Source organism: Hippopotamus amphibius, chromosome 1 (assembly GCF_030028045.1).
Source record: "Hippopotamus amphibius kiboko isolate mHipAmp2 chromosome 1, mHipAmp2.hap2, whole genome shotgun sequence".
Lineage (NCBI taxonomy): Eukaryota > Metazoa > Chordata > Mammalia > Artiodactyla > Hippopotamidae > Hippopotamus > Hippopotamus amphibius.
Window position 1 is genome coordinate 26,071,565 of NC_080186.1, and position 25,584 is coordinate 26,097,148.

At 53.0% G+C, this 25,584-nt stretch overlaps 1 protein-coding gene across 11 annotated transcripts in view; it reads left to right on the forward strand.

The window, feature by feature from the left end:
• Positions 1–9,074: 9,074 nt before the first annotated feature.
• The window catches only part of ZNF362 (zinc finger protein 362), a 38,152-nt gene continuing 21,642 nt past the window's right edge, over positions 9,075–25,584 (forward strand). For 2 of the 11 annotated variants that reach the window (XM_057704318.1, XM_057704312.1), the window contains exons 1-2: positions 9,075–9,306; positions 23,315–23,440. Coding sequence is in view for 7 of the 11 variants with exons in the window: in XM_057704312.1 (XP_057560295.1) it covers positions 23,403–23,440 (38 nt within the window). In the remaining 4 variants the exon portion in view is untranslated. Of the gene's footprint in view, positions 9,307–9,809; positions 10,118–10,304; positions 10,321–10,431; positions 10,757–23,314; positions 23,441–25,584 lie in introns of those variants that run through there. The other 9 variants (XM_057704326.1, XM_057704315.1, XM_057704365.1 and 6 more) reach the window with 8 other exon arrangements.

A 25,584-nucleotide genomic window follows, 5' to 3' on the forward strand; every position in this document is an offset into this window, starting at 1 on the left:
GGACATATGCCTGCTGTAATGGGTTAAATGGTAGCACCCCCAAAAGATATGTCCCTGTGTGGTCCCCTAGAACCTATGAATGTGACCTTACTTAGAAAACAGGTCATTGCAGACATAATTAAGTTAAGAATTTGAGATAAGATCACTCTGGAGTACCTGGACGGGCCCTAAATCCAATGACAGGTGTCCCTACAAGAGACGGAAGGAAAAGAAGTTCATGTGAAGACAAAGGCAAAGATTGGACATCTGCAGCTGCAAGCCAAGGGATGCCTAGACCCACCAGAAGGTGGAAGAGGCCAGGAAGAGTTCTTCCCTTAAGGAGGGAGTGTGGCCCTGCCCTCATCTTGGTTTGAGACTTCTGGCCTCCAGAAAGGTGAGAGGATAAATTCCTGTTGTTTAAGCCACCAAGTTTGTGATAATGTGTTACAACAGCTCTAGGAAACTGTTACACCCACCCAGGGGGAATTTGGCTCATTGTAGCCAAACCAAGGGAGGGGCTTGCAGTCAGGCTGAACTCCAGGATGGCTTGGTTGAGGCATGGGGGTGCTGCCAGCACCTTCTTCTCTGACCCTCTCAGTGTGGGATTTCTATTCTCTTAGATGGCTTCTTCTGGGGCCATGGCTTTAGGTGCCCAAGGAAAGCCCAAGAGAAGGATTCTGACTGGCCTGGTTTGGGTTATGTGCCCCTCTGGTCCCCATTGGACCAGCGGTTGGAATAAGAGGCACAGCAACTCCCCCAAAGAAGGAGGCAGTTGCCATCAGTAGAAGGTAAAGGCCTAGCAGGAAGCATGAATTGTTCTCCATGCCCAGGTATTCATCCAGGCCATTGAGAAACTGCTCTCCCCAGGTGGGTGAAATGTCGAGATAGGACTGGGTACCCAGCTCAGTGGGCTGGGGTCTGAAGTCAAGCCTGTAAGGTCTCCGGACCCCGTCCCAGGTGAGCCTCTAGTATTTCTGCATTCCTGGGGATTTATAACACTGCTTTGGTTTGATGACACTCCTCCCCTTTCACTCTTCTACAGGCCATGTGCCCCTACTTCTCCCGGGGCAACTTGCCCCTTATCTTACTCATTCTCTAAGGTTCGCCTGGGATGCTACACGGGCCACCCTACTGGCTGCAGTTGATTGGTCCAAAGGTGGACACCTGACTCAAGCAGGGCCAATGAGAGCAGACTCCCTTAGGTGGCTGAAGCTCTGATCTGCAGGTTGGGGGAGCCATTGGTGCCCTTGCACTCTGGAGAAACGTGGAGAAAGATTAACACTAATTCAAGAGAGGCAGACAGGAGGGAGGCCTGACGTATTCTAGGCCCTGGTTTGATTGTTCCTGAGACCTCTGTTCAAAATTTTCTTGGATTCTGTCAGCCAGTAACCCCCTTTTCCTGCTTATTTGCTAGCCTGAGATGGAGTTCTCTTTCTTGCTGCCTAAAGTGTGCAAAAAGAAGTGCTCAATATTATATATGAACATAATAAAGCCTAGAACAATAGACTCACATCAGGTCACGTGTTGACTCTGTCTCAGTTTACCTATGGGACAACTGAAGCCCAGAGGAGGAAGTTAGCCACCCACAGCCACACAGCATGTGAGCAGTGGAGCCAGGACCTCAAACACAAGCCCCTAGTTGTCCGCCATTCTGAATCACTTCTTCAAGGATTTTTCCATGACTCTGGACCCTGACTTGTGTGTGGCTTAGAGTGGCTGGCCTTATTCCTTTCTTTGCCTCAATTTCCCCATCCCATCCCTGTGGGCACACAATTCCTGGCAGAAGAAAAGGGAGCCAGATGTTATCCATGTGGGCTGCTTTGAGTTCTCAGGGCCTACAAAAGACTATTATTATTTAATTACTGCAAATGGTAATTATAAGGGAAGGTAATTGTCTGCCCTTTCATTATGGCACTTCTGCCCTTTTCCCCTGGCAGCCCCTGGGCCAGTCGTAAAAAAGAGCCGGGTCCAGATCTGCTGTGACAGCCCATTGCTGGAGGTTTGTGGAGACCAGCTGGGGGAAGGGCTGAAAATAGTTACTGCCATCACTTTCTGAAGATGATTTATGAATGATAAGGCTCTTCCACATCCACGAACTCCTTAGATCCTGTAGGGATGGGGAGAATGAGCACTCCCTGGGCCCCTGCCAGGTCCTGGACATCATACTACCTTCTCCAGCTGAGATCATGCCGATAAAAAACTCAGCAAGATGCCTTACTTATAGTAAATGCTTGGTACATGGTGGTGTATACAATTTCCAATCCTGACACACTGCCTGTGAAATAAGGGTTATTATCCTCATTTGATAAAGGAGCAGACCGAGATGCCCTTAGGTCCTAAAGCTAGTGAGAGCCAGTATTTGAACCCTGCGTGTCTGATTTCAAAACACTCACGCTTTTCACTTACAACTTGCCACAGGCGCTGTTGACCCATTTTACAGTTGAAGAAATTGAGGCCCAGAGCTGCAACGTGGCTTATCCCAGCTCACTGAGGCTATTAACAGAGTCACGACCAGGACCCACATGTCCTGCCCTGCCTGGTTGCGGCTCTGACTTGCTTCTGGCTCTGCTCCCCCTGCCCTGCTCACTTTTCCTTCTGCCACCTCCCTGTATCCCACAACACCCAGCTCACTAGTGATGGTAGAGACATGTAGACAACTAAGACACAGTCTGGGCCCTCTGGCCAAGCCAGCACTAAGCTCAGTTGCGGACCTGGAAACTCCTAAGGCTGGCCCTGCCCGTGACAGTCATTGCTAATGACTGACAGCATTCTTCCTGTTTAGAGGCCAGATTCCTAAGCCTTTGAGATTTAAATAAAAATTGACTGGAATTTCCTACCTCACACTTGGTGGAAACCCAATGATGTCCCCAAGGTTTCTTTGAATTCCGGTGACTTACAGAGTCCCGGTCCCTTCCAGTTCCTACTCTCTCCTCCCAGTGCACCTGCATGCTCTCCCCTCTGCCCGCCTTCCCTCTCTGTTCTGTGCCAATCCAGGCAACCCAGTGCCAGCCTGCCATTCAGCATGCATCTCCTCTTACTAAAGGCTTAAGAAAAACAGAATGCGGGTTGTATCATAGCGATACGAAGAGGAGAAAGTTGAATAACAGATATCACTGCTTTTACAAGTCCTGCAGCCCCCTGGTCACTGGCCACCTCTCTCCTCAAGCTCTCCCATTTTTCTGATCATCCTCACATTTCAAGACAATGCTCACATATTTCATTCTCTGAAGCCCCTCGCCTTCAAAAATTCAACCCCCGTCATTTTTAATTGAGTGAATGAATTAAAATAATATGTATTGAGTATCCAGTTTACCATCTGGATAAAAGGATTAGCAATCAATGCAGAATTATAGCTGGGATAAGTGTGCAAAAAAGGAGAGGTCCTTGCAGTTATGAGAGCATCCTGAAGGTAACAGAAGTTCCTAGTAGGGGTGGGTGTTCTCAAGGAAGATTTTCCAGAGGAGATAAGGTGGGAGTGGGTCCCCAAAGTACAGGTAGCCAACATTGCAATGGCCTAACCCACACATGATCTCATTTCGTACTTCCCCTGTGAAGTAGGTATTGCCATGCTCAACTTGCAAATGAGAAAACTGAGGCCTAGAGAGAGAAAAAAACTTGCCTAAAACCACCAGCCTATATAAGAGACAAAGTTGAGGCTCAAACCTAGTTCTGTTCAACTCTCAAACCTAACCTGTTAACTCTAAACTCTATGGCCATCTTGAGGTAAAGAGAGTGAATGGGCAGAGAACTCACATGACCATTCATTCCTTCATCCATTCACTCAGCTAACACCACATAGCACCCACCAGGCACCAGGCCCTGCAGCAAACAGAGCTCTGAACCAGGAGCTGGAGGACCTCAGCTGAAAACCTGGACTCAAACTTAGCCAACCATTTTCCTTCTTTGGGTCTCAGTTTTCCCACCTGTGAAGTGGCGGATAACATCCCTGCTAGCTGTCCTCCCAGGAATCCTGTGAGGGTGCAATTAGAAAGTACATGTGGGCTTCCCTGATGGCGCAGTGATTAAGAGTCCGCCTGCCAATGCATGGGACACGGGTTCAAGCCCTGGTCCGGGAAGATTCCTCATGCTTTGGAGCAACTAAGCCCCTGCGCTGCAACTACTGAGCCTGTGCTCTAGAGCCTGCGAGCTACAACTACTGAGCCCATGTGCTGCAACCACTGAAGCCTGAGCACGCCTAGAGCCCATGCTCCACAATAAGAGAAGCCACCACAGTGAGAAACCCACGCACTGCAACAAAGATGAAGAGTAGCCCCCGCTCACCACAACTAGAGAAAGCCCACAAGCAGCAACGAAGATCCAACACAGCCAAAAATAAATTTAAAAATAATTAAAAAGAAAGTACATGTGTTGATTTTAGTTCTGATGGGAGGTACACTCCAGTTTGCAGCATGAAGAGGCAGCTAGCTTGAATTGAGGGCAAGGAGAGGAAGATGGAAATCTCCTGGCATCAAGATCCCACTGTGAACAGGCTGGGGGTGCAGTGCTATGAAGCCAGCCTTGTGCTTGCCATGATGGGGTTGCGGCACCTGGAAGTTACCTGGACACCTCTTGTTTCCTCACTCCCCATATCTCTATGTCACCAAGTCCTGGTGACACGGACTCCTTAATATGTCCCACATTTGTCTACTTCTTTCCACCTTTGCTAATGCTACCCTGGTCCAATCCATCACCACTGTTCACCTGGCAGGCTTTGAAAATCTCCCTCCTGGCCTCCCTGCTTTCCTGTTTTGTCCCATTCCGGCCTATTCCTTCCCCAGCAGTCACAGGGACTGCTTTGAAAAGAAATCTGACCACTTCTCTGCTGAATGCCCACCTCCCCGTGACTTCCTGTTGCTCTTAAACTAAAATCCTAAATCCTTGCCAGAGCCTGCCTGGGACTCCTGGCCCTCAGTGTCACTCTGCAGCCCCCCTCGTTCCATCCGAGCTCCATTATTCTTTTGGCCTTGCAATACGGCAAGCTCCTCTTTGCCTCAGAACCTCAGCACTGTTCTCTCTGTCAGAAATGCTCTTCTCTCATCTATTCCCTGGTCCTGGCTTACGTGGCCCTTCCTCTGGGAAGTTCTCCTTGATTTTCTTTTACCCCCTCCCCAGATACTTCCAACCTCTCCTTTGAAGCTCTTATGAGATGCATTACTTATTTTTTGGTTATTTGTTAAATTGTCTCTTGGGACAGACGGTGGGAGAGCTCACCAAGGTCCACTTCTGTTTGCATTCCAGAGGAACACTGCTTCCTAGCCTCCCTTGCAGTTGGGCAGGACCATGTGACTAGTGTTGGCCAATGGATGGAGAGTATTCTCTAGCCTCTCTTCTCCTGCCATGGTAACTGAGAAGGCCACATGTTCCAGTGGGTGCAGCTTCAAGATGGTAGGGACACTTTAGCCTAGGTCTCTGAGTGACTAAAGCAGAGGGCCCAGGATGAGCATGTGGCCCATGGGAGAAACAAAGGACTTGTGTTATGTCACTGAGGTTTTGTGTTATGTCACTGGAGTTCTTTGTTACTGCAGCATAGTCTGGTTTATCCTAACTAATTTTTTATCCTAACTAATGCTCTAACTGGGCAGGGCCTGGGTCTTGTTCACTGCTTCTCCAGAGCCTGGACCCTAGCTGCAACGTAGAAGTAGGTGCTTTGTAAATACTTGTTGGTTGTGTGAAAAAGTAGAATACATAAGACATGGTTTCTTCCTCAAAGCATTTACTCTAACCCAAGAGACAGATACTTATACACACAACAGTTAGAATATAATCAGGGGCTAAATTGTAAAAGTTAAAGAAGGAGGAGGGAGGTCAATGATTTGGAACAGTCATGGAGGGCTTCCTGGAGGAGAATAAGGAGGATCTGAAGAACTGGAGAGGGTAAGAGTGGGTTGCTGTTCACCCCATCATTTGTCCATCCATTCAGCAAACATTTATTCTAATGCACTATGATAAGTGCTTTGTCAGCAGTGTGGCCAGAGGACTATGGTGTTCTTGGGAACCAGAGGAAAGTGGCTCTCCCCACGCAGAGGACCTCGAACAGCCTCACAGAGGAGGTGATGTTTGAGCTGAACCTTGATAAGTAGGTTTCACCAGAGAGATAAGAGATAGGCAGAAAAGAACTAAGGATCCCAGGCAGAGGGAACAGCACGAGCAGAGGCCTGAAGGCATGAAGGTGCACAGTGTGTGCAGGGAAGGGGCAGTATCCCGTGTGCCCGGATTTGTGGTAGAGGGGTCTGGGTGCCAGGGGCAAAGAGATGAGTTCAATTTCTTCACCTCTGGCTTTTACACCGATGTCATCCAGACCATATTTAAAGCCTCTTGGATGGTCCCAGAAGACTTTTGAGAGAACAGCTAAATTAAGACCTGAAGGATAAGTTGAAAGTGACCAGGAAAGGTGGGATGAAAGGACAAGGAAGGGTATTTCAAGCAGAGGGAATAGCATGTGCAAAGGCCTTGGGAGAAAGAGTGCCAGGCCTGAGATAGCAGCTTGCTTTCCTCTGGCTGAAGCATAGCTTTCCAGGTGGTTAGACAGGAGGCTGGTGAGGCAGGGCCAGACCATGTTACTCTCCCCCATAAATCCCTTATAAAGATTCCAGCTCAGCAGCAGTCAAAGCCTTCAGGATTCTGTCTCGCATCTCCCTCTTCACCCTAAACTCCAGTGCCTTTGCATGTGCTATTCTAAGTGCCTAGAATTACAATGATGGGACTTCCTAGGTGGTGCAGTGATTAAGAATCTGCCTGCCAATGCAGGGGACACGGCTTCGAGCCCTGGGCCGGGAAGATTCCACATGGCAAGGAACAACTAAGCCTATGCGCCACAACTACTGAGCCTGCGCTCTAGAGCCCATGAGCCACAACTACTGAGCCCACGTGCTGCAACTACGGAAGCCCATGCGCCTAGAGCCCATGCTCCATAAGAGAAGCCACGGCAATGAGGAGCCCATGCACCGCAATGAAGAGTAGCCCCCGCTCCCAGCAACTAGAGAAAGCCTGTGTGCAGCAACACCCAATGCAGCCATAAATAAATAAATAAATTTATAAAAAAAAAGAATTACAAAGATGATGATAATAATAACATAATGACATTCCTCGAGCCCTAAAATTGTGTTAAGTGCTGTATTAAGCACTGTTTTATTGAACAACAATGACATCAACAATCACACGGGTTGGTGCGTCTTTTAAGTTTTTTTTTATTAGACTTTATTTTTTCATTTAATTTAAAAAATATTTATCTTTTAAAACACGAGACCACCAGGGAAGTCCCTAGACTTTATTTTTTAGAACAGATTCAGGTTTACAAAAAAAATGAGAAGCTTTTACAGAGTTCCCATATGTCCCCCCACCTCCCCAGTGTTCCCTATTAGTAACATGTTAGTATGTTATATTTTATTAATTTGTTGTAATTATTGATGAAAACTTTTATTGATTTATTATTATTAACGAAACTCCATTGTTTATTAAGATTTCCTCAGTTTTTATCTTTTATTTTTTTAAATTTATTTTTTATTTATTGGCTGCACTGGGTCTTCATTTTTGTGCGCAGGGAGCGGGGGCTGCTCTTCATTGCAGTGCATGGGCTTCTTATTGCAGTGGCTTCTCTTGTTGCGCAGCACAGGCTCTCGGAATGCAGACTTCAATAGTTGTGGCACATGGGCTCAATAGTGCTCAATAGTTGTGGCTCGTGGACTCTAGAGCTCAGGCTCTGTAGTTGCGGTGCACGGGCTTAGTTGCTCCGCGGCATGTGGGATCTTCCTGGACCAGGGCTTGAACCCACGTCCCTTGCATTGGCAGGTGGATTCTTAACCACTGCACCACCAGTAAAGCCCAAGATTTCCTTAGTTTTCAGCCCAACGTCTTTCTTCTGTTCCAGGATCCTGTCTAGGAAACCACATTACGTTCAGTCGTTATGTCTCTTGAGGTTCCTCTGGGCTGTGACAGTTTCTCAGACTTTCCTTGTTTTTGATGACCTTGACAGCTTTGAGGAGTACCAGTTAGGTGTTTTTTTTTTTGGATGCCCCACTAGTCTAACTGGTCTGATGTTTTTCTCATGACAAGACTGAAATTACAGATTATTAGGAGGAAGACCAGAGAGGTAGAGCGTCATTTTCATCACATACTATCAAACGTACATACTGTCAGTGTCATTTATGACTGTTGACGTTGCCTCGATCACTCAGCTGAGGCAGTTGTCAGATGTCTCTGCGGTGAAGCTACTCTTCTTTCCCTCCTTTTTCGTACGGCACACTTTGAAAGGAAGCCACCCTATGCAGCCCAAAGAGTGGAGAGTGGCATTCCACCTCCTTGACTATCTACAGAAATTATTTCAAATTCTTCTGCAGGAGAGATTTGTCTCCTCTCCCATTTATTAATTTATCATTTCACTGAACGTCTCAACAATGGGTTGATATTTACCATCCCTTTTTTTCGTGGAAACTGGAAAACCCTCCCTTCTTCCCAACCCAGCTCACCCCAGAACTAATTTCTGAAGAGCTCCTCCACCTCCCTCAGGAAAAAAAAAAAGGCCTCCTCTGCATCTTCTACATCCTCTTCCCCTTTATAATTCCAACTAATTCCCACCACACATGTGTATTGTGCTCTGCTGGATGCCAGGCACTGTGCTTAGGGCTTGAACACAGATGGTCCACGTGGGCCGTCCTCCAGTTGCTCACAGCCTTGACATCCTGTGCTGGACTGGAAGCTCCATGAGAGCAGGGACTCTGTCCAACTTGCTCATAGCTGTGTTTCCAGCCAACCAGCACAGCGTCTGGTATTTAACGAATTGGGAAAGGCTTCCAGCAGGAAGGCAAACACTGGCAGGTGATTGTTTATGTGTGTCCTTCCCGGGGGACGGGGTGCTCCCTGAGGGCAGAGCCAGCCTTGATTCATCGTGGCCTAGAGGCCGGGTGGCAGTGAGTGTCACAGGAGGTCTGAGCCCGGTGAAAGGACCCAGGGACTGGCCGGCCGCCTCCTCAGGTAGAAGTGAAGTTTGGAAGCTGACACAGCTCGGGAGGCCGAATCGGCAGGACTTGGTGACTGATTGGCTGGGGAGGGTGAGGCGGGAGGAGGAGTCACACACAGATGGCTCTGAGGTCTGGAGCTGGGGGACAGCCGGTGCCACCTCTGAGAGACTCCGCGAGGAGAGCCGCTGAGAGCCTCCGGCGGCCCCACCCTCTGGGGGCTCGGGCCCAGGGCCAGGGAGGGCCGGAGCTTCCTGAGGGAGGGGTGGCCTGGCCTGTACAAACTTCTGCCCCCCACCCCCGTGTTCTCCACTTCAAAAAACAAAGCAAAACCACCTCAGCCTGGATTCTGAGCGCGGTCGTTGGTTATCAGGTGTGGGGGCCCATCCCGGGGGTCCCCTCCCGCCTGCCGTCTGCGAGGGAGACCCCCAGGCGCGGCCCGGCCCCGCGCGGGCTCGGCCTGGTCGGCGCTGCGGCCCGCAGGCCCGCGTCCCCCGGCCCGCCGTCGCCGGGGAGGGGGCGGCGAGGCGGCGGCCCGGCCCGGGCGGGACAATGGCCGCGGCCGCCGGGGCCCCGGGAGCCCCCGCGCTGGGGAAGGGGCCGGCCTAGGGCCGGGCGCCGGTGCCCTCCCCGCGCGGCTCGGGCGGGCGGAGGGGGGCGAGGAGTTCCTTTGTGGCTCTGCCTCCGGCGCGGCGCGGGCGGGGGGCGCCGCGCAACTTTGCGAGGCGGCGGCGGCGGCGAGCGCGAGACGAGGCCCCGGGGCCCGAGCGGGGCCCCCAGCGCGCGGCCCGCCCCCGCCCCCCGCCCGGCCCCCTCCCCCTCGCGCGCCACCGCCCGCGCCCGGCGCTGCCCACTCGCGGGAGCCCCCGGGGCCGGACGGGCTGCGCAGCCGGAGAGGCGGGGGCCCGACGCGGCCCCCCCCGGAGCCGGGCGCCTGGCGCGGGGGCTCGCCGAGCCCACGGGGGGCCGCGCGGCGCTGCAGACCCAGCCTCCCGCCGCCGCCGCCGCCGCCGCCTCGGCGCTTGCAGAACCCAGAAGTGAACAGCAGGCGACCCGGAAGGTTTGCGCGCGGCTCCGCACCGAGCCGGAGCCGGAGCCCGGAGCCGGAGCCCCAGCCCGGCCCTGCTCGGGCCGCCGGGCGCGGGGCTGCGGCCGCGTCCCGGAGCCGCCGCCAGCACAGCCAGGTCCGTGCGGGCCCGGGGCGCGGGGAGCGGGCCCGGCGGCGGCGGCGGCGGCCGCCCGCCCGCGGGAAAGTTGCGCCGAGTTGCGGGCGGGGGGCCGGCCGGGGCGCGGGCGCTGTCAGCGCGGGCCGGGGCGCTCCGAGGGCCCGGGGCCGCCTGCGCCTCGGGCCCGGCCCGCAGCGGCGACGTCGGCGGCGGCGCGCGGGGTAGGAAGTGTCTCCGGCGGCGTGTCTGGTCTGCTCTCCGAGTGTGCGTGTGTGTGTGTGTGTGTGTGTGTGCGCGCGCGTGTGTGTGTGTTTTCTTAAGCCGGGCTATTCAAACCTGCTGCAATTCTCCGGTAAACAATGATTCATGGGGCTTAATGCAAATAAACGGATTGCAAACGGCGCGGTTCGCGCACTTTGCAGCCGGCCCGGTGGAGCGGCCAGTGCCGGATTTCTCCCTTTTTTTGCAGATCTGCAGAATATGGCGTCCCTGTCCTGTTTTAAAAATAAGCCAGGCTGCCATTTTTGTTTTTCTTTTGTCTGAAAATTTTAATAAAACTGTCTGAGAATGTGGGAGAGGCGGCTGGAAGCAGAGGGGGCACCCGAAGGGTTGGCTTTTTTCCTTTTCTTTGGCGAGAGCCGCGAGCCTTTCGGGGAGGTGAGACACAATGCAATTGCACTTTAAAGGAAAAAAAAAAAAAGGAAGCCGCTGGGCGATTTGGGGGGGAGGGTTGGGAATTTAAAGTTAACTCCGAAAGTTTTCTTTCTTTTTTTTTTTTTAGCTTTTTTTTTTTTTTTGGAAGGCGGTGAAATGCCGCGAAAGGATCTCGGGGCGCATTTCTCCCCCCAGCCAGCCGCCTTTGCAGGATTTTTGGGAAAAAGTTAACTGCCGATTTCCTCAAAGCTGCGGGGGGGAATGTGGAGGATTGGGGATGGGGGTTTCTGGGGACCAGGAAATGTCTTTTGGAAGAGGCCGTGTAAAATGTCATTGTAAGGAACTGTATTCTCAGATTTGGAGGAAAGGGTTGGCAGTAAGGGCTCTGAGTGGGCCCTGGGTTTCCAACTAAGACCCTTGGCATGAGGAAATCATCGTGCTCTCCCCCACCCTGCCCTGGAGCCGTGTGGAACACTCAGAGCCGTGAGCTCTGTGTGTGTGTGTTTGGGGGGAAGGGGGGTGGGCCTGTCTCCTTCATGGGTGGCTGGGGCCCCATTGTAGGCGGAAATCCTGCCCTGGGTGCTGGGGTGGCTCCCTGGGCCCTTGGGCAAATGTGCTTGGCAGTTGGAGAGCCCCTTCCCCCACCTGGTGGGCCTCCTGCCCCTGGTAGAGGGCTCTGGTGGTGAATGCCTCCAGGTGGTTGGCTCTTGGCTGGGTGCAGGAGGGCAGCCCCAGTGGGTCCTGTCTGAAGGGAGGGGCAGGAGAGGTGGTCTGGTGGTGGGGGTCTTCTGAGCCTTTTCCCTGGGGTGTGCAGTTGCTCCCTCTGCCACCCCAGCCCTCCACCTTGGAGGCTCCTTGTTGGAGGCAGTTTGGACTTGGGTGAAGTTCCTGAAGCATCTCTCTGGACAGGTCAGGGCTTGCTGGCTTTCAGGCTGCAGAAGGGTTCTGAAGGCCAGGCCCACAAGGTCTGGGGTGGCTGGCGCTGTCCAAGGCACCTGGGCAGGTGGGCCTGGTCTTTACCTTTTGGGAAAGTATGTCTGTCCTGGGAGGAGCCTAAGCCTGTAACCCCTGCCCCAATATCTCCTGGAGGAGACCCCTCTAGTCACTTCTGGTCTGTGTCCCGGCTCCACGGGGCAGGGGGAACTCACTTCGGGCAGAGCCAGGGGTTGAAGGCTGGGGCTTAGGGGTTCAGGGCTACAGAGCTTGGCATGTCTGAGCCAGAGGGTACTAAGCCAGGCATTTTTCAGATGGAGAAACTGAAGTCCAGAGAAGGGAAGTGACTTGCCCAAAGTCACACAGTCAGTTAGAAAGGGAATGGAGACAGACACTCAGATGTTCAGGTTTTCAGGTCTAGGCTGTCTCCACTGTTTTCTGTTGGGGGTCTGACCCCTAGAAGAGTCATTTTGGACAGAACTGGACTGGAATGGTACAGCATGTCTGCCTTCACTCCTACCCCCGCCCCTACCATCGTAATCCTGCCTGGGTGAATGGAAGTTTACAATTTGCACAGTGTAGTACATGGTTGTTACCGCATCAGGTTCTCCCAGAGACTGGGTTGGGTGAAATTGTCAAGGTGGGGGTACTTAATCCTGTTTTAAAATTTAGGAAACTGAGGCTTGGAGAGGTTGAGCAGTGGCAGAGGAGGGTTTAAACTCAAGCTTCCGGACTCTTTGTCCAGGGAGCTTTTTCCTGGGTGGACTTTGGTACTTGTGGACAGGTCTCTTTCCCAACTTCTAGTTTTTGATCTTTCAGATTCTTCTGCTGACCCCAGTGACTGTGTCAGCTAGAAGCCCACCCCTAAAGAATGTCAGAGCTGGAAAGGCCCCAAGAGGTCATCTGGGCCCAGAGAAGGGAAGCCACTTGCTTGAAGTCACCCAGCAATTTGGGTCCCAGCTAGGAGCAGAGCCCTGGTCTCTTGTCTCCTTTTCTGTGTCAGACACTCAAAGGGAGAGTGAACCACTCTACCTCCCACCAGATTCCACTGGGCCTAGGAGAGCACTGATTGCTGGTGGTTGTGGTGTTGGGGCTGTGGTCACTGTAATGGCCAACACTTGGCAGAGGCATGGCTTTGTCCCAGGGGCTGAGGAATAGGCTTTCTGTGGTCTTAGGGGATGGGGGCAAGATGGCCCCTGGTGTGTGGGTGAGATGTGGACTGGGTCTGAAGCTAGCCTGGCCTCAGCGCTTCTCTGGGCAGACACTTACTTCCCTGCCTCTCTGTGAAGTGAGAGTCCTTCCTTCCTTCCTTCCTTCCTTCCTTCCTTCCTTCCTTCCTTCCTTCCTCCCTCCCTCCCTCCCTCCCTCCCCACCCAATAGTTCATTCATTAATTTGCAAGATTATTCCTTTATTATTTCATTGTACATTCATTAGTTTATTGGTTAGTCATTTCAGTAGTCATCCATCTGCCCTCCCATCCGTCTGTCCGTCCATCCGTCTGTCCGTCTGTCCATCCATCCAGTCCCTAGCTTACCTAGCCCAGGTTTGGCAGCCATGTGAAATACAAGTACAGTCCTTCAGGGCTCCAAAGCCAACAGGGTGCAGAAAGCACTAGCTTTGGCAGTATTTGTGGGTGCCTGCATGAGTCCCCAGGGCAAGTCTCTCAGAGAAGCAGAGGCTTGAAAATACCACTATCATGATGGTGAATCTGGGTCCTGGGACCAAGATCCATTTGTCTTTACAGTTTGTACAGTGCGGTGTATGGCTTGTGTGACTTTGGGCACATTCTTCCCCTCTCTGAGCCTCGATTTGTTGATCTTTAAAATGGGGTCATCTCTGTGACTCTCTCATGGTTTGTTGGGAATGACCATAAGAATGTCTGTGACATCTCCCCACCCTGGGCAGGCATGTGGTAGGAGCTCAGTGTACACTAACTGAATTAGAAGGATTGTTGATTACCGACACAGGCCTTACCTTGATTTTGAAAACCATGGTGGTGGTTTCAGAATGAGCCCAATGATCTGGGAGCCCTGAAAGCCTTGTTTAGCCTTGTCATTCCCCTACGGAAACTCTTCTAACACTTCCTAGGCATTTCAAAGAACAAAAACCCGAAGTCCTTTAGGGGCCTACAAGGCCCTTTATGGTCCGGGCCTGCTCACCCCTCCACTGCAGCTCCCCCTCTGTCTCCCAGTCTTACCACTTCCAGCCACACCAGCTTCATTCTGCACCTCGAATTTACAAAGCCTGTTGGCAGGACCTTCGCACATCCACCCCCAACCTGGAATGCTTGCTTGGCTGGCGCCTTCTTGTTTCACAGGTGTTGACTCAGGTGGGGCTTCCCTGGCCACCTGCTCTGGAATAGTTTCCCACTGTCACTCGGTCACTTCAGCCCTTGCAGCTCTTATCAGTATCTGAAACTTCCTCCTGCGTGTGCACTTCTTGCCTGTCTTCACAGCTGGCACATGCCTAAACCCCCGCGGGTGAGTGGGCAGGAGGGCCCAGCACGGGGCAGCTGTGGCTCTGGTGGAGGCGAGGAGAGCCCGGGTGTGGTGGCAGCCCTGGCTGCGGGGCAGCTCCTGGGAGATGAAGTGACACCGAGCTCTGCCCTCTCCTCCCCTGGGAGGCTCCGGGCTGTTGTCAGGAAATAATGAGATGATTAAATCACAGGATCTAAGAATCCCGGTCTCTTCCAATCTCAGAACCTTAGCATCTGAGACGCTTTGCACCTCAGAACCTTTGACACGGAAGTCCGCACGTGATCCAATCTGGGATTTAGACCCTTACAAAGAGGCCCTCACTGCCTTACTTACTTCGTGGCCAGCCACGTTCCAAAGGCTCTACAGATGTTCGCGCATTTAATCCTCATCGATATTACCCCCATTTTACAGCCAAGGAAATGGAGGCACAGAGAGATGCGGTAACTTGCCCAAGTTCACAGAGCTCATCAGGCACGCTGTGCGATTTGAACCCAGCACTCTGGGACTCCGCCTTAGAATCCCAGAGCTGTTGAGGGGAAGCCCAACCTCCCCTGACCCCTGCACAGAGCGGGAACCCCCTTCCCACATCCTCGGCAACAGGGCCTCTGACCTCTGCTAGAATGGTGGCGAGTTCCCTCCTCACCGGGCCCCCCAGCCTCCCTTTGTCAGACAGTTGTCATTGTTGGAAAGGTCTTCATTACAAAGTGTAAAGTGCGGCCCCACCCCTCGTGAATAACACTTAGGAAGTGATGTTAGTGTTATGGTTTCCCTGTGCTTTTGGCCTTGCGGTTTCATGACGTCAGTAGCTCACTGGGTTGTGAGCTCCCTGAGGGCAGGCCGCCTTGGTGCCCGGTGTTGCGTGTATGACCAGGCACCAAGCATATGTGCATCCCGAGCTCCTCCTGTCTCTGTAGCACCATTCTAGGCCCTTATCTAGGGTATTGGACAGGCTTGGTGTACTTGGGGGAGGAGAACAGTTCTCTCTCCATGTAGCCCCATGTATACCCAATTCTTGGAGAACCATTTGAGATCTAAAGTCACACACTAATTGAAGAGAGGTAGATCTTACAGATTATCCAGCCAAACCTCAGTGTGTCCATTGGGGAAACTTAAGCGGGGAGGGAGAGGAGTAGGCCTGTCCACACTTCCCGCTGCTTTGCCTGGTGGGCTTTCCTCTCCCCAGGTGCCAACAGGCTGCCCCAGTGTGTGCCTTGGGATTCAAAGGCAGCAACAGCCCTGGTTGGGGAGCTGCCCCCTCTGTCGTGCCAGCCTCCTCGTCTCCACAATGTGGGGAATATTCCTGGATGCACAGGGCTGCAGAGGGCCCAGCGTCCTGCCCTGCACTTGGGTGGGATTGAGAGGTGGGTGGAGTGGATGTGGGTTGGGGGCTGTGGGTTTGGCTTCATGGAACCGGGGCTGGGGCCGGGCTTTGGAGACTGGTAGGACTTGGGGAGGGGGCTGAGGGGTATCTTGAGCAGATAAGGTGTGTGGGGAAGGCCAAGGGATTTGGCGCTGGGGCCCAAAGTGTTCTGCCTTGTCCCTGCTTCATCCATGTGGCAGGAGAGCCTTGAGGGCAGTCCCTACCACTTGCGTCCTTCTCTGAGCTTTGAGCAAAGCCTTCATGCTCCCTGAAGGGACAGTCTAGCTATTTCAGGTTCTGGGGTTCAGTGGGGGGGACACCTGGCTGGGGTGGGCACACCCCCCAGACACACTCAGACACGCACACTAGCACGTATTTACATTATCAGCCATTCCACCACCACCTTTGACCCTGCTCCCCCTGCCCCACTTTTGCCAGTTTGAGGTGCTTTCCTGCTATTTCAGAACCACCACCAGAGATGCCCCAAACTGGGCCTTTAGGTGCCGGGAGTTCAGGAGACAGGTCTGCTGGAGTGTGCATCCACACACGTCACATGCGACACACGTGTCACGCACAACACACGTCACAGGAACACATGCATGGACTCCCGCCACCCACAGATTACACACATTGATACACCCGTGTGCACCTCCCAGGAAACAACACACAGCTGCCTGCCTGCCCCTCCTCATGTACTTCCACACTCACACACCCCACATTTATCAGTTGCACATGGCATACTGTGCACACCTGTGATTTACACGTAGGTGCATCTTACACCAGCCTCACCTTCTGGCCTTGCACATGATCTCTCCCGCACACTCGAGCACACGTGTGCCCACACCCTGCCCAGAGGTGATTGCAGCCTGCTGGACCTCCCGCCTTCACTCAGCAGTACTTCTTGCACGTTTACTATATACCAAGCCCCATGCTTGATGCCAGGGACAGAGGTGGGGAAAACTGATGTCGTCCCTCCCCCGGTCAGGGAGACATTAGACAAACACAGATGATATGATTACAGACTTTGGTGACTATTGGGAAGGAACCACTTTCCTATGGTGAGGGCTTCCCTATAGCTTGGTGCTTTTAGATTTAGGTTATAATCAGTGATAATGGTGTGTGTGGGAGGGAGGTGCTTCTGGGAGGAAGTGATAGCTGGACTGGCTTGAAGTTTTCCAGGTGAGAGCATTCTAGACTGAGGCAACAGCCGGGGCAAATGCCCCAGGTGGGAAATCAAGGAGCATGGAGAAGGCAGTAACCCTGAGACGTGTGGGAGGTGGGCCTGGTCTGCCGGGGCCTGTTGTAGGTCTTCCCTGGCCTCTACCCCGACCCACGTGTCCACCCCAGGTCCTCCCCATCCCTGTCTCTGACCATTCCAACCCTCTCTTTGCTGCTTTGCCCTGCTCAGGGTTCACTCTGTGTGCTGGCCTCCACCCCAGGCCTGAGCCCCCTCTGTCCTGCCCCACAGTCTGCCTGCCCCGAGAGTCCTGAGATACAGCACGGAGTACAGGCTCTGACCACCTGCTGGGGGTTCCCGGCCCAGGACCCCTAAGACCTGTCTAGAAAGCTCCTGGGGGCCAGGCCACAGGTGGGGTTCGGCAGCTGGCTGTCTTGCTTTGCGCTAATCCCGGACGTGGCTCTCCACCAGTCGGCCAGGCCGCCCCTTTGGGTCCTGAAAGGCTCCCCAAGCTGCTGTCCCCCCGCCCCCCAGCTCAGGTGACGTTGCTGGTTGGTCAGATTTCCATGTGGTCTTTGGAATATTGGGAAAGTCTCCCTTGTGCCTTGGAGAACCTAAAAACAAAATGACAGTAGCCAACACGAATCCTTACTGTGTACCAGGCACTGTTCTAAAGACTTTATCCATATTAACTCATCAAATCTTCACAACAAGACTGAGGAGATACTGTTATCATTCCCAGTTTGGTAACAGTCTCTGGGACTTTGACCCAGGTTGTCTTGTTCCGGAATCTATACTTTTAACCCCTCAGTGGCCACATTGCCCCTCAGAGGGTCCAAGAACCCAGGCTGTGATTTAGTTGAATCTCCTTGTTTTGTAGAGGAAGGAAGAAAGGCCCAGAGAGGAAATGGACTTGCTGAAGGTCACACAGCGAGTGGACAGCAGAGGCCTTCGGCTCTCCCTGCCCTTACCCGTCACACGACCTTGGGCAGGTTACATCTTCTTTGAACCTTATTCCTGACCCCAAGCAAGGGGGAGATTCCGCTAGAAGCCAGTAGGGTGGGACCTTTGCAGGGGGATGCAGGGGGCTGCAGTCGAGAAGGGCCGTGGGTGGGGGCTTTTGGGCCCCCTGGATGTGCGCTTTGTAGCAAGTCACTAAGCTGCTCATTTTTGTTCCAAGCATCTTTCTGAATGTGTGTTCTATTTGGAGGCGTTCACCTCACATCCACCTCACAAGGTCGTTAGGAGCCTGAGTGAGAAGTGCCTGTAAAGCACCTAATAGCGCCTGGGAGACGTGCTCAGTAACTTATTACTACTGTCATTTCACGCTGACAGAAGGAGTTCCCAGTGGGGATGGGAGCTGGGGGTCCCAAGGGGAAATGGAAGCAGAGGAGGGCATGTGTTCAAAGCCTGCAGAATGTCCTCAGCCCTGAGGAGGTGGTCATGGCCCGTTCCCTGGTGAGGGCACGGGGGCTCCCAGAGAGGGTCACCTCCCTGGGTGTCTCTGGGTGGCTGGTGGTGGGAGAGCGGAGGGACGGGGAGGGGAAGGGACAGCATCCCAGCTCCCACTGACCAGGGTGCAGACAGCAGCCCCCTCCCACTCTGATCAGCTTCAGCATCACAGTGAAAACAGCTCTTCCCAGCCCCACAGCGCTGCGGAAACCCAGCCTAATTGGATCCAGGACCCTCGGGAGCCTAGTTCCTCACAGGAAGTTCCCAGGAGCAAGTTTCCGCGGCTGGCCTGGATTTTGGGGGTGGGGTGGGCTGCAGCAGCTGGGACATAGGGCTCTGGGCTGTGGGGAGCTGGGGGCAAACGGAGGGCAGAGGGGTTGTGGGAGGAAAACTTTGAGCACATAGAGGTCTCAGGCGCTGGGAAGATGGGAAACCTCCACTCCTCTCTCCTAGACCATCTCCTGTTTGTCCCTTCCAGGCCATCCTTCTGGCCCTGTGATGACCTGTCTGTTGAAAACCTTGACTGTGGCCTTTCCTGGCCCAGGGACCTCTGAACATGGCCCCACATGACCTCTCAACCAAGTGCTTTAGCCTGGAACTCTGGCCCTTTAGGAACTCCCCCGGCCACCTTTTCCTCCTTCCCCTGTGAATTCCTGCCCTGCACGCACACCAGACCAAACATGATGCTGTGTGCTTTCCTGCCTCAAGGCCTTTGCACCTGCAGTTCTTCCTACCTGGGCTTCCCTGGCATCTCTCTCTTGACATCTCCCCTTCTCACCATCAGTAAGTCCTACCCTCATGCAGTCTTTGTTCATCCCTCAGTGGGATGAGCTCGTCTTCCCAGGGGCACCCCCAGCTCTAGCCCAGCCATACCCCAGCAGTACCTTGTTGCCCCTCCCTGGGGTAGGGAGCATTTTTGAGAATGCTTTGCTGTCCTAGGAAGCTAGCAGCTTTCCATGTCTTTGCTCACGCACCCCTCTGCCCTCCCTCTACCTTCTTGCTCTCCTGGCAGACTTCCCCATCTTCAGGGCCCACATGGACAGACCCGCTCCTCCCATGGGTTCTCTCAGTGAACATTTACTGAGCAGCTAGGGTGAACTAGGCACTCGAGCACCTACTGTGTGGCCTGCACTAGGCTCTGGGGCTGCAGCAGTGGCCCTGTCCTCGAAGGTTACGGTTGGAGGGAATATTTAAAAGTGTGATACAGAGGCGGGGTGGGGGAATGCAGGGGGCCCTAGTGTGTGTGACGGAAGAGGGTCAGAGAGTCACCTTCAGCTGAGACCCGAAGGAAGAGCTGGGTGAGCTGTGCCCAGGCGCTGATCTCGCTGCCCCCTGGGGATTGGACGGATAAGTTATCAGGCAATTCTAGGGTAGGGGGATAAGTGCTTAGGTAGGGGGAGCCCAGGAAGCTCTGGGGGCTCAGGGGAGAGGCTGCACATATAGCCCAGGATGGGGATGGCGATCGGGAAGGTTTCCTCCAGGAAGTGACACCTCAGCTGAGTTTTGATGGTTAATGGGCATCTGACAAGATTCCAGCTGGATGATGGCCCCCACATGGAATGGCATAGCCTGTGCAAAGGCACAGGGGCACGAGAGCAACTTGTTTTGGGAACCTGCAGGTCATTTAGTGAGGCTGGAGGGAGGGATGCTGTGGGGATGTACCTGTCGGGATGCATGTGGCCAGCAAGGCCTCTTTAGCAGAGGCCCCTGGGCCACGGTGGGAAGTTTGAAGTGTACCCCAAAAGTTATGGCACCCCAGTAGGGATTTTAAGCAGGAGAGTGAGTGAGAACGTGGGCAGGCTTTCCTTTGTTTGGCTTTGCGCTCCCAAAGTCCCCTGATAGGAAGGGGAATCCCTCTCTGACTGCACTCCTGGCTGGAGTCCGGGGTGGGCTTGAAGCTCACTGTGGGAGTTTGAGCAAGCTCCTGGCCCTCTCTGTGTCCCTCTCTCCTGGGTAAACCTGCAGGGCCTGAGGCCAGAATCCTAGTGGGGCCGTAGGCGGGGGCTGGGGTGTCTTGCTTGGCTGAACCTTTAGTTTTATTAAAAATATTCCTTAAAAAGTCATGTAGCCACACTGGAAAAGTCAGAGAACAGGGAAACGAAGTAAACCAAAACCTACCCCCATTTCTATCCCCATCCCAAGCCCAAAACACACCACTGCTAGCATTTTGGTGTTTCCTTCCTATCTTTTCTTTCAGCACCTGGTTTTTATACAGATGTCATTGCTCTATCTATACAAATAATTTTAAACTCTTCCCTTTCCCCCCAACTAATGCTGTATCATGAGTATTTTCTAAATGACTGCAGGGTGGTTTTAATCCTTCTTTCTAATAGATCTGGTGTCAGGGTGGAAAGCTTGGGCTCTGGAGCCTGGGTTTCTGAGTTCAAATCATATATACACTGCTTGTCTTTAGGCAAGTTACCTAATCTCTCTGTGCCTCAGTTCTTTGTAAGGTTGATATGAATGTTGAATGAGTCATTACAATGCCAGGAGACATTGGCTATGATCAACGACTGTAGACTGTGTCACTGTGTAACGTGATTTACAGAGCCATCCCCCTGTTGTTTAAAATTTTGGCTGTTGCAGGTTTTTTGCAACTGTAAAACAAAAAATCACTGAAGCAAACAGTTTTGTGCATAAAACTTTGTCTATATTCGGGATATTTTCTAGGGACAGGTGACCAATATTAGGATCGCTAGACCAGGAAGTCTGAAAATTTTTATAGAGCTCATGACACATTATTGCCAGATTGTTTTCGGAAGTGATTGTTCCAATTTACACTCCCAGAAATAATGCATGAGCGTGCCAATTTCACCATACCCTCATCAGCATTGAATATTATTTTCTTATTGCGTTTTGCTATTTTAACAGGTGAAGCTCATTTAATTTTCACTGCTAGGGAAGCAGAACCATTTTCTGTGTTTATTAGCTGTCAATAACTTTTTTGGTCTGCTAATCTTTATATAGCACACAGCCTCTTCTCAGATCAGTTAGGAAGATAGGGCTTAGATATAGGAAATAGGGAAGAGTATAACACAGGGGACAACATAGTGCCAGAGTGGGTAGTGGAGACTCAGAGGACGGAGAGGGGACTTTCCTCTATCTAGGCCATGACACTTTCAGTTCCCTCCACCTAGACCATTCATTCATTCAAATGTTTATCAGGTACTTTTCGGCTTAAAGGTAAATGACTCAGCCTTGATTGTGCCCTGACAGAGAGCATGTCCAACAGCAGAGATGGACAAGAAAACAGGCAGAAAATGAAATGACAAGTGTCTGATGATGGAAATGCAGGGCACAAAGGGAGCAGAGAGGAGAGGCACCCAACATAGCCTAGCAGTCCTGGAAGGCTTCCAGCAGGAAGTGGCCTGTAAACTGGGGCCTGAGGAATAAGTTGTAGTTAACCAGTAAATGGGGAGGGCAGAGGGTTCCAGGGAGAGGTGAGGAAGTGAGAAGGGAAGTGGAGCACTAGGGGAGCGCTCGGTCTGGCTAGGCAGAGTGCAGGCTGGAAATAACCAGTGAGGCCAAAGAGGTCAGCAGGGTCCAGGCATGGGAAGGCCTAAGAAATCCAGACCTTGTCTGGAGGGAAGGAGGGAATCATCAGAGGTTCTTAGCAGGGGAATGCTGCGATCTTATTTGTATTTCAGAAATATCACAGTGACTGCAGTAGGAGCACGGAATGGGCATGTGGGTAGAGGTGAGGGACCCTGGGAGGAGGCTCTTGCAATAGCTGAGGCCAGAGCAGAAGGGGCCTGGACCAGGGCAGTGAGGGTATGGAGATACTGCCTGTGGAAACCTGATGAGCTTCAAAGTGCCTATTGAATGTAACCTCTGCCAGGTAGCCTTGCCGACATCTGCCATGACCCACCGGGTCACATGTGCTTGGAGGATGGGGCCTGTGCAGGACCTGGCATGGGACGGTCAGTGCCCACCATCCCTGACCCTGGTCCCCCCCGTTCCTCCCTGCCTCCAGACCTCCCAGCCCCTTGGCTACCAACCACCTTCTTTCTCTTTCTTTTTTTAAGAATAAATTTATTGTTTTCATTATAAAAGCAACAACAACACTGCAGAGTGTCTGGAAATTAGAGAAACAAAGACAAAAAACCAGATCAGCTCCAGCCGCCTCCCCCAGCACTCCCAGCCTCCCTCTGGGCGTGGTCCGCTGCAGCTTTTTCTGACGCAGGTTTTTATTTTTGCCTCCTTTTAATCATAGTATCTGGACAGTTTTGGGTCCTGCTCTTTCCCATTTGCTTTGTTGGGAGCTGGTTCCCCTGTGGCCGTGGGGTCTGGGCAGATCTCATTATTTGATTTTTCTGGGCTGGTCTGGGGATGGGATGGGAAGGACAAAAGTTGCCTAACTGCACCCTCTGTCCTGTAGTGGGCAAGGCTAATCACATTCCCCCTTGGTCTGCCCATTTTCTTTTGTGTCTGTTTGTCTAGGCCTGAACTTTGCCAGGTGGCAGGGCCTGGCACCTGCTGTACCCCTTCTTTAGTGCCACTGCCCCTACTGCCCTTTGTGGAGCTTGCTAGGTTGGCCTCAGAGGCCTCCTTGCTAAGAAAGGGTGATGGACAGACCTAGCTTCCAATCAAACTCGGCTCTGTGACCTCAGGCAAGTTACTTAACCTCTCTGGACCTCAGTTTCCTCATAAGTATAATGGGTCTATTGCAACAGTAAAATAATGGCTGAAAAATGCCCTGATACTGTTCCTGGCCTACTGTAAGTGTTCAGGAAAAGGTAGTTGGCGTTATTGTGCTTTTTCATTCTACACAGAGTTTCTGAGACCACCTTGGACTAGATGCTGGAACGGAAGAGGTGAATGAGCACCACCTCTACCTGTGAAGAGCTCACAGCCTTGTGGGGAAGTCACCTGGGGAAACATGACTGCACCAGGGTGTGTTCAGCCCTGTAGTGTTGCACCAGATCTGGGTGCCATCCTAACTCCATCACTTGCTAGCTGTGTGACTTTGGGCAAGTTGGTCAACCTCTCTGAGCTGCAATTTCCACTTCTGTTAAATGTACATCTCACAGGGTCACTGGGAAAATTCAGTGACGTGATGCGTGTAGCATACTCAGCACAGTGCCTGGCAAGCAGTAGGTGCTGAAATCAGTGGTAGCTGCCATTTATTATTGTTGTTGTTATTGTTATTCCCATATACAAGGTGCTGTTGGGAACACAGAGGAAGTGACTGGCTGGGGGTTCAGGGAAAGCTCCGTAGAAGAGGGAACACTTGAGCTGGGTCTTGAAGGATGAGTAGAAGTTCACCAAGTGGGAAAGGACACTCTAGGTAAGGAGCCTGTGATTCCAGGTTAAAAATCTGTCACTGAGGGGTTTGTTCTTTGGGGGACTAAGGCATTGTGTTCATCCCAACTTCCCTGAGTGCCCCTCACTGCCTCCCTCCAGGTCTGCCTGGGGGCTGTGCGCGCTCACCCTCCTGTAATAGCATCCACCCGTGACTTTGTCCTGCTGGCTGTGGGGTCCTGCTCATGGGAGTTGCCATGTCCTCCTCTGTCCACGTTTGGGACCACAGATCTGTGTCTGTCGGAGCTTGGTGCTGTCTGTCTGCATGTTCCTGTGACTCTGTCTGTCTGCGTCTGTATCCAGAGGACCTCCTGGGCCACACCGTGGAGGGGGAAACCTGCATGCTTCTTTGGCCTCCAGCTCTAACCAAATAGCCAGGCCTCCTTGGTCACTCTCTTCCCTGGCCCAGGGTAGCCCCTGCCTCTCACCTCTGTTCCATTCCCTGGGGGCCTTCAACTGGTTCCCTCCTACTGCCTTCTCTCCTGGCTCCTCCAGTCCCGCCTACACGCAGCAGTCAGAGGGCCCTCTCTAAATAATAGCTTCTGTCCTGTCACCCACTGCTTCAAGTCCAGACTCCAGGCCTTGGATTCAGGAACTGCCTTTCTAGGTCTGGCCCTGGCCGATGGCTCCAGCCTCGTGTCCTGTCTCCCTGTCCACACCGATTGCGTTAGCTCCCCTCACGCACCGTGTTGCTTCTCATCTCTGGGCCTTTGCTCAGGCTGTTGCTTCTGCCAGGAGTGCTCGCCACTCCTTCTTCGCCTGGCTAACTCCCACTCATCCTTTAAGACCCAAAGCACGTATCACCTCCACTGGGAAGTCCTCCCTGATCCTTTCTTCCCACCCTGGGCTCTGGGCTGCTCATCCCTTTTTGGGGGGGGTGGTAAGAGCAAGTGACTTGCCCAAGATGACACAGCTGGTGTTTTGGAGCCAAGATCTGAACCTGGGTGCGCTGGGCTGCGACTATAGCAGGCTGTTCCATGGTCCAGGTGAGGGGATAGTAGCTAGGACTTGGGAAGAGCTTGGAGTGGATTTGAGAGAGGCTTTGGAAATGGAATCCTGAGGACGTGGCTGGTTGTGGATCTGAGCAGGGAGGGGAGGCAGGGGACTTGCTGTGGATCAGTGCCTGTGGCAGGAGCATCTGGGCAGATAGGGATGCCCTGCTCAGAGGGGATGGCTGGAGGAGTACATCTCCTCAGGCAAGACCAAGTCCAGCTCAGGCCTGCTGAGTCTGAGCAACCCATGAGGGATCAGGGAGGTAACTGGAAGGTGGGTCTGGAGCTCCAGGGGGAGGCCTGGTCTGGGGGTGGAGACCTGGGGCTTGACTGGTATTTAAAGTCTTAGAGTGGATGGGCCACCCAGGGACATAGGCCAGTGCAAGAGAGGAGGCTCCCGCCCACCCTGAGAAGTCCAGGCTGTGGGGGGTGGGAGCTGGGAAAGAAACTGAGAAGATGAGGAACCCAGGGCTCACGGCACACAGATCTTCTCAAAGGGCTCAGGTGGCTGGGAGGCCATGAAGGATAGGTGGCCCATTGGCTTTGACCGCATGGAGGTTCCTGGTGGCATGGAGCAGGTCTCAGAGTCAAAAGTTCTTTTTTTGCAGAAGCTTATGGGTCACATGTCTGCTTCCTCCACTTAGCTCAGGATTCCCAGAGGTCAGGGCTCTCCTTGCCTTCAGTTCCCCAGCACTGGTCCCATTTGACCCAGAGGATATATCCAGAGTGAACGCGTGGGTGGCTGTTTCATTCATTGACACATCCAACTGTTTTCACCTTTTAGAGCAAGAAAAACAAAGTCACAGCTTGCTCGCCCCACTGCAAGGATCAGGCTGTAAGTCTTGAGGCTCAAAGCACAGAGTCTCGGCTTCCGTCTGGGGCTTGAAGCTCAGTCTGCACGTCCTGCCCGACCTCCAGCATCTGTCCTCTGCCTGTCCGGCCTGCCACTCAGCCCCGGCCCTCCTGGCTCCTCTCTGCCCCCGGTTCCAGTGCCCCCTGCTCCTCTGCCCCAGGCACTGTCCTCAGGCTCCTCCCGCTGACCTTGGTCCTCTGAGCTTCATGGCTCCCCGGCCCAGCGCACTCCCTGAAGCCTCCTCACCACCAGCATTCCATCCTAACCGCTAGCACAGCATTCAGG